General features: G+C 48.2%; 1 protein-coding gene across 3 annotated transcripts in view; it reads right to left on the bottom strand.

Moving 5' to 3' along the window:
* The window catches only part of rusc1 (RUN and SH3 domain containing 1), a 13,249-nt gene extending 5,157 nt beyond the window's left edge, over positions 1–8,092 (bottom strand). Inside the window, exons 1-3 of one of the 3 annotated variants that reach the window (XM_017037825.2) lie at positions 7,906–8,092; positions 3,013–6,245; positions 86–943 (exon numbers count right to left, since the gene is read on the bottom strand). In XM_017037825.2, the coding sequence (XP_016893314.1) occupies positions 86–943; positions 3,013–6,118 (3,964 nt within the window). In that variant the 5' untranslated portion in view covers positions 6,119–6,245; positions 7,906–8,092. The remainder of the gene's footprint in view (positions 1–85; positions 944–3,012; positions 6,246–7,905) is intronic. The other 2 variants (XM_025061233.1, XM_017037827.2) reach the window with 2 other exon arrangements.
* Between the last annotated feature and the right edge of the window lie 89 nt (positions 8,093–8,181).

Raw genomic sequence — 8,181 nt, 5'->3', positions numbered from 1 at the left:
TCGTGGCAGAGGTGTTCCAGAGCCGAGGTCAGAGGCAGACAAGAAGAAACAGAGATGTAGGTGGAGAAAAGAGTGTAGATCTTACTCGCCACGTGTGACTGCGAAGGCGCCTGGTAGAGTTTGGGGGGCAGAGGGGGCGCCCTGGGTGGGATAGGAGGATAGAGGTTTGGATAGTAGAGGGGAGCAGCCAGGGCAGGCAGGGTGTGTGAGCGGGGGAAGAACGGGGAGCTGAGGCCCGAGGAGCCCGCAGCAGCCAGAGGTGGCGCTCCCGGGCGCCGGGGAGGGGACAGGGCTCCGATAGGGGAGAGACGGGGAGGAGCGCCCCTGTGCAGGGGGCAGTTCTTGGGGTGGTACAGGTACAAGCTGGGCAGAGGGGGGAGTTCTTTCAACGTCCTGGCCTCACTGCCGCCTCCGCCGCCGGTGTGTGTGCGCGCACGCTTTTGTGAACGCCACGGCGCCATGACACCGGCGGCGCTCGAGTGCGTCATCATGACGTCAATGTTCTTGTACGGAGTGGAGCACCCCGGTGGCTCAGAGGTGCCACTACCTGCCGGTTCTGACCCGGTGTGTGTGTCACTCTTTGACTCTGAGTCACTGCAGTAAAGTGAGTCAGAGATAAACTCCCTGTCATTGGTTGGGGTGGAACTGATGGGCCTGAGTGGGAAATGTCTGCTTTTCTTGAAGACATTCTCATCATCAGGTGAGCCTACAGTGACATCAGCCAAGGGGGCGCTGTTACACCCACTCCTCTTTTGAGTGCTAGCGAAATCTGTGTGGACCGGAGCTGAGCTGTGTGTGTCTGCGGACTCTCTGCCTACGTGGCTGCTGGGCCTCGGGTCTGTAAAGGTCTTGGAGTTATCGTAACCTGGGCGGTAGGGAGGGAGAGCGGTGTGGAGGAAATAGGGTTGGGAGGAGCGAGCAAGGGAGAGTGGGGGTGAGGAGACTTCTTATGAGAAACAATTTAAAAATGAAAAATAAATAATAATAAAAAGAAGCCAGAAGCACAAGCACAAGGATTTTATAAAAGAAAAATAATAATAATAAAACAAAAAGAAGCCAGAAGCACAAGCACAAGCAGAGCCATACGAGGAAGCAGGCCGAGCCACGAACAGGTGGGAAAAATAAACAGGAAGTGAGGAAACAGAATGGACAGGAGTGGGAGAGAGAGAAAGAGAGAAAGAGAGAGAGAGATGGAGACAATGTTAGTGTCATTCCAGAGAACAGTGCACAAACATGAGCAGAAATTATCATCAGGTCACACTGGTAACACATTTCACTTCAGACGGTTTGAACACAACAGGAAATGACACGACTGTGAGTTTTCTGACGTTTAAAAAAAAAAAAATACACGACCGGAACTTCATTTAATCTGAACACCAGCACCCCCTACAGGGACTCAAGTTAAAAAGCGACAGAGTAACACTCCAGGTGAAGTATGGAACGCCCCCCCCCCCCCTCGTCAAACCACAGCTTTCCTAATTCGCTGGCCTGTATCTCTCCTCTCCTCCCCCTCTCCTCCCCTCCTCCTCCCCCCTCTTCTGTTCTCTGTCTTTGTAGCTCGTCTTTATCTCCTCTCCACATCCTTCCCTCTAATGTCTACCAATGCAGCAGCGGTACAAAGTAACGCTGAGTCAGTCATCAGATAACTGTTCCAGTTCAATCACCTTGGCTCTAGGTTCCTTTGGCAACAGTTCCAACTCCAGGCAGCGGTACTGTACCGGCTGAGAGCTACAGAAGAGTGCTAAAAAGGCAAACATACCTTGAGCTGACAGTGCAGTCCCTGGTCTGCAACCATTACGTGATACTTCCTATTTTTCCACACAGCCTCTCAGTGATTGGTCAATTTGCTTAGCTCCACCCCCTCCGCTCTTAAAGCTGTACAAACCTAATTGAACCACTGCATCTCTCAGCACTGATTTTGTTTTTTTTTTCTTTTTGGTAAAACTATCTATTGTTTAATAAATAATAATAAATTGGTAATTAAAATTGAAGTGTATTTAGTTGTTTAGTAAATATATTGGTAATTAAAATTGAAGTGTATTTGACAAAAAATATGGTTGAATGGGAATTTAAAAAAAGGAGAATATGAATGAAATGAAAATAGGAAAATAGCAGAAATTGTTGCAGGTTGTGATTGGGAAATTATGACAAAAATAAAAATTCAACCTTAAGTCCAGTGTATATGGACAAAAGTATTATACTGCTCAGTTGCTGTGCAGACTACTGCAGTACAATATGAGATGAGTAACCTGATCTGAGCTGTCTCTGCCACTCAGGCTGGTTTGGGCGGAGGTGAGGTGAGGGGGGGAGATAAACGGCAGGAGAAAAAAAAACAAAAAAAACATTAATGCCTCTCTCTGAAATGCCATGTAAAAGCGAAAAGACCGGAGGTTAAAATGCACAAAGAAAGATTATTTGAACAGAGATGTGGGCTGATGGAGGAAGGAGAAGAAGAAGAAGAAGAAAAAAGATGGCAAATCCTCCAAGGTCTAAAGAGAGTATGAATAATTGAATAAGGCCGCGGTGACATCACACTCAAATAAACAGTGCAGAAATTAGTGCTTGGAACTTTTCCAGCTTCCCCCTCATATTTCTCCCAGCCTGTCTCCTTCCCTCCCTCTCACCCATCTTTCATCTCCAGCTCCTACTGTCATGTCAGGCTCCTCCATCTGAAATCACCTGCTGTTTATTGCTCACCCTCATTTATTCGCTACATCACGTATCATCCTTTCCTGTGAGTCATGCTCGCCCTCCATCTCCTGCTCTCATTCTGTCTCCTGTGGTTTTATTTTCTGCTCCTGAGGATCATTTTCGTGCACTGACAAGTGGAGTGGTTCTCTGTCTCTGTCCATATCTGTTTCTCTCCCTCATCTGTCCAGCTCCGCTCCACACGGCCTGATCTACACTGATGAAAACTTCCAAGTGTTCATTCCCCGACATAAAACACACATCTGCTGTTCTCCGAGGCCACATTCCCTTTCCTTTTTTATTATTGTCACAGTTCATACTCACCTGAGGTTCTGGACTGGATGCTTCTTCCACCATCTGCCCGTCCTCTCTCCATCACCTCTACTTTTTCTTCCTCCTTTCCTTCATTTTCCTTCCTCTCACCTTCCTCGACCTCCGTCTCTCTGCTGACGGACCACAGACTGGTGTGACTCACCGAGCCGTCCGTCTTCTGTGATGGACACAGCTCGGGTCGTCCGGCCTTTTCGTCAGCTCTCTTAAGCATCTCCTTCAGAGCGGCCATTGAGGTGAGAGCTGGCGGCGGCTGCATGAAGAAGGCCTGAGCCTGAGAGGTGTACTCCCACTGATTGCCATCGCTCCCTGCCTTCTCCCTTCTCCATTTCAGGTTGTACAGTATATCAGGATCTGGCGTGATGACCGTAGGGTCAGGCACTGGTTCAGTGATCACCTTGGTCGGAGGGGAGGCACTCTTGTTGCGGAAGCGCAGCTCTTTGAAGGTCGTGGTGTTCGGAGCTGCTCCAGACGACCCCTTCTTTTCAGGTTCCGTGTGAGGTTTTCCCATTTGAGGAGAAGGAGGCTGTGGCGGGGCGTCACTGTCAGGTGTGAATGCTATGAGCCAATCAAACCGCTCAGGTTGTGCCGAGTTGGCAGGGAGGGTGCTGAATTTCCGGTGTGGTACAGATGGAGGGATTGGCGGTAAGGGGCGGGGAGGAGGTGGTGGGGGTGAGTCGGTCATCGTGGAGGGGTAGTTGAAGGTCTCGAAGGACTGGTCGGAGGTCACGATGCTGTTTTTCTTCCTCCTCCGTGCCATCTCTGTGAAGGAGGTGGTTCTCTGTGTGTCTTTGAGGTCCTCTTTCTTCTTATCGTCTTCAGTTAAATCCACTCCTTCATCTATATCGTTGCTACATTTGTCTCTGTCCATGAATTCTGAATCACATCTTTTCTCTGTCTCCTCGTCTGTTTGTCTAAAATCCCGGGATCTCGGTGGAGCGTGGTTCCCTCCATCGTCCTCACTGTCCAGACCTCCAACACAGACACCAAGTTCTGGACTGAGTTTCAGGAGTTCCGCTTGGGTCAGGCCTGCTAGCATCAGTAGCTTTCGTATCTCTACATCTAGGGCATGGAAGGAGGGTGGAGGAGGCAGGGCAGGAGGGGGAGGAAGAGCAGGGGGGGCTGAGATGGACAGCACCGGCGGAGGGGGGAGTGGTGGTGGCCTGGTCGTAGGTGGTGGGAGAGACAGCGGGGTCTTTTCCTCGGCAGCTTTAAGAGCAGCCAGCCTCTGAGCTTCCTTCCTGGCAAGATGACGCTTCCGAGGGGGAGGAATTGGAGGAGTTGGGGTGGGGAGGGTTATAGGTGGAGAGGGAGTAGTGTAGAGGGTGAGATAAGGGACTGGTTTAGAGGCGGGAAGAGGGGGAACCGATGGTGGGGATGGGGGTAGAGATTTCTCACACCTGAAGGTGGTGAATGTTGGGGATGAAGAGTTTGGGGAGAATGTGGACAGTGTAGGAGAGGTGGAGACCGCCATGGACGTGGTCTCCCTACTGATATTGATGTAATCGTGGAGGTAAGAGCTCACACTGGCATGACGCGCAGGTGGTTTGGGAGGTCTAGGTGGCGGCTCCGCAGGAGAAGGGGTGAGGGAATCCGGAATGAGAGGGTCATCGCAGTCTGATGGAGCAGTGAGGTCGACCCCGGCGTCTGAAAACTCCTGTGAGCCTCCCAAGGATTCTTTAGGGCTTTTATACATTTTCCAAGAAACGTCGATATTTCCCATTTCATCCATAATGTCCGAGAGGTCGTGCTCTTCCAGATCTCCCATGTCAAGCCCCTTCTCATGGAGTCTGGTGATGTAGAACAGCTTCACCTCCCGGTTGACGTTCTCCAGGCGATCGAGATGATCTAACCGGTCTCTTAGGACATCCCAATGCTGTTCGCCCTCCAGATCCCAACGCGCCACTTGAATCACCTGACTGAAGCGCTCCATTTTCCCAAATTCTCCCACTGACTCCAGAAAGTCAAGCAGACCTAGTTTGGTAACCTCAGAATCTTCTTTGACCCCCAAGTAGTCAGGAGATGGGGAGTCTAAGGCCGAGGGATAGCCTTCATCTGGGGAGCACGGAGACGACAGGTAGAAGGGGTTGTTGCTGTGAGGGAGCGATGGAGGAGAACGTGTGGGGGGTTGGCTTTCACGAGGTGGTGGTGGGGGATCTTCTCTGGGAGACAGAGCAACGTAAAGTTCATCATGCTCATGTGAAGAGAAGAGGGAGGTAGATTGATCTCCAGAGTCAGAGTCCAGATCTGAGCAGGAGCTGATGGAAGTGGAAGATGAGGAGGTAGAGGAAGTGAGGGAGAACTCCAGGAGGGAGGGGGGGCCATCGCAGCATGAAGGGACAAGCGTATCATCATCCTCGTCATCGTCATCAGTATCGAGTTCCCCGCTGCTCTCATCATCGTCATCTTCTTCCTCTGCTTTAACTACCTTCCTGCTGTCAACGTCCGAGTTTTCATCTCCGCTCATGTCCTCCTTCTCCAGACCAGCAGCAGCGTTGACTGTTGACTCCACCTGGGCCTGCGCTACTGACGGAGGCTGAACCTGCTCTTTCTTCTCCGTCCCATTCCTCTTCTGTGGCGACGGGACCGATGGAGGAGGTGGGGGCAGCTGGAGTTGCTGTCTGATTGAGACGGTGTTGTTGTTGTTGTGGTTGTGATTGAACATGCTGTTGTTGTCCTGCGGTGAGCGGCCGTCACAGCACAGGCATGGGAGACTCGGTTCGTTGCAATTTGGGTCAAGAGGGAGGACAGACGGTGGCGGAGGAACAGCGGCTGCAGGTGCATTCTGGGCAGCTGCCGTGACACGAGTATTCCTGGGTTTGGGTTTGACTAATTTGGAGGCTGTGAACACCTGTTTTTGGGAGTTAAGTCGAGACTGGTTGAGTGGTGGTCGTGGCTGCAGCCCCACCCTGGTCCTGGTGGGGGCAGCAGGAGCTTTAACGGGCCGGCGTGGTGATGCCATCTTGACTGTGCTCATGTTTTTTTCTTCCTTCTGGAAACCAGGACTACGGGACTTTGGTCCGGCTAATGTAGTGGTCCGTCTGGTGAGGTCAAAACGCCGTGACTTCGAAGGTAGGGTGGAGCAGTTAGAGGACTGCATTGTGGGATTTGGACTTCCAAAGAATACTCTAATATTTATTAGTACAGAGCGTGTGGTGGTGGTGTGTGTGTGATCCGAGCACTAATCCGATCCTCCTGGATGGTCACATTTTGGCTTCAAACCTGACCTGTAACACCAAACAACAACCATTAAAACAAAGTCTGATCAACGACAACAATCACAGGATCTTCGTAACACACAGTTACACACTTTCTGACTTCTTACACTTCATCGAGCAGTATCTGAATTTAAATACTAATAAAATAATATGATTTTTTTAAATCAAATTATAATGCTTCACTGAGTGCAGGAAGGACACAACTGAAATAAATTGAAAATGTATTTTTTCATTATATAATGGAAGGAAATTTCTATAATTCTTAATAATTAGGTAAATAAAAGAAACAACCAGGACGTGAACAAAACAAAAAAAAAATTAAACTTAAATTCTCAAATTCTTCAAAATGTCTTCTTTCTGTTTCTGAACAAGTGACGATAATGAAATATATTTTTATATATATTAAAAAAATCATTGTCAAAATGTAGTTGTATTTCTTATTGTTGGGTTTAACAATGCAGGCCGTGTAGATGAAAACTAAAGCAGCTCAATATAGTGATGTAAAACTGTTTACAGCATCATTCACCATTCATAAAAAAATGAAATAAGAGTCAAGAGGTTTTGGCTGTTAACACCTGAAACACACTTTCTCTTCTCAGTTGCAACATTTCTGGGCTGGTCGATTGCAGCACTGCAGCATTTTAACTTTATCATCTAATTGCAGTGCTGTTGAATTAGGATTGTTGCACTTTTTTCATGCCCTTGATTCCCCTGTGATTATTTGTACTATCATCTTTAAATACTGCATTTGTCACATTTGGATGTCTGACGTAAATGTTACATTTTCAACCTTTTTCAAGCTGCACACGTTAATCTTGTACAACGAGAGCCGTGGATGACAATACGAGGCAGACAATAACAGTCCATCTGAAGCCCAACTAGTCCCTTATTGTCAGTCAATTTTATCTGCTTCATTCAGCTCCACTGACGGTTGATATTCATGCTCTGAAAGCTGAGATGATTGCTCTCCATCCTGCTCAAGAAGACACAATGACTTTAAAAAAATAACCCCTCCAGAGGTAAATGCACATTTAACTGGAGCATGAAATCCGACAAAAACACAGCAGAACATCACAGAGTCCGGCGTTTACCTTCCCACTGATCCACTATACTGCTCACATATTCCTACACGGTGCCCTTCACATCACAGTGGAATAAAAGAATCATCCAAGTCCTGCCTCACACCGGAGATTTTAGTCAAAATGTCCCTTTAAAAACGACGGTAAAACAGAGCTGAGAAACAATATGATGTGTAATTTAACCTGGCCCCGAGTGCAGTATTATTTACCCCTGCATTTATTGATCACACTGAGATGATGGAGACAGGGAGGATGGAAGGGGGAAGGACGAGGGGTGGTGTTGGGGGGGGTCGTCTCCAACCGCATCGCTCTGATACACAGGCCCATCCACCCTTGTCCACAGCCTACTCTAATTCAATATCCAGCTCCACCAAACACGCACACAAAAAAAGCTCAATAACCGTAATATCCAAAAATTAAAGGAAAAAAAATAGACATTTAAAAAGAATCACTGCTAAAGACAGAAATAGTAGTCTCCGCACCGCCGCTGTCTCTTTGTAAAAAACACACGGGAAATTCCTGATTCACCCGACTAGTTTTACCGTGGATATTTATTTAAAAACATATTAAAAAATTACGAACAGACTCACGGTCAGGTTCAGGTTCATACAGAAGAAGAAGATCTCCATGACGTCCATCAGGCAGGCTCTCTGTGGCTCTCTCACATCACAGTCGGTGTAAAAGCACAGCACGGTCTCGTTTTCTCTGCTCAGCCTGCGTCCCACTTATCGCGAGAATTCAACAAACCACCACCCCATATCACCTCACATCCCGAGCAAACCACAACCGCCCTCGGCCTTATTAAAATGTTTTGAGTATTTCTAACGCCACCGTTTTTGTTTTTTTTTAAACAAATCGATATTATC

Source organism: Cynoglossus semilaevis, chromosome 13 (genome assembly GCF_000523025.1).
Source record: "Cynoglossus semilaevis isolate Cse_v1.0 chromosome 13, Cse_v1.0, whole genome shotgun sequence".
NCBI lineage: Eukaryota > Metazoa > Chordata > Actinopteri > Pleuronectiformes > Cynoglossidae > Cynoglossus > Cynoglossus semilaevis.
Note: the sequence above shows the minus strand (reverse complement) of the source record. Positions and strands in the feature narration are given on the sequence as shown.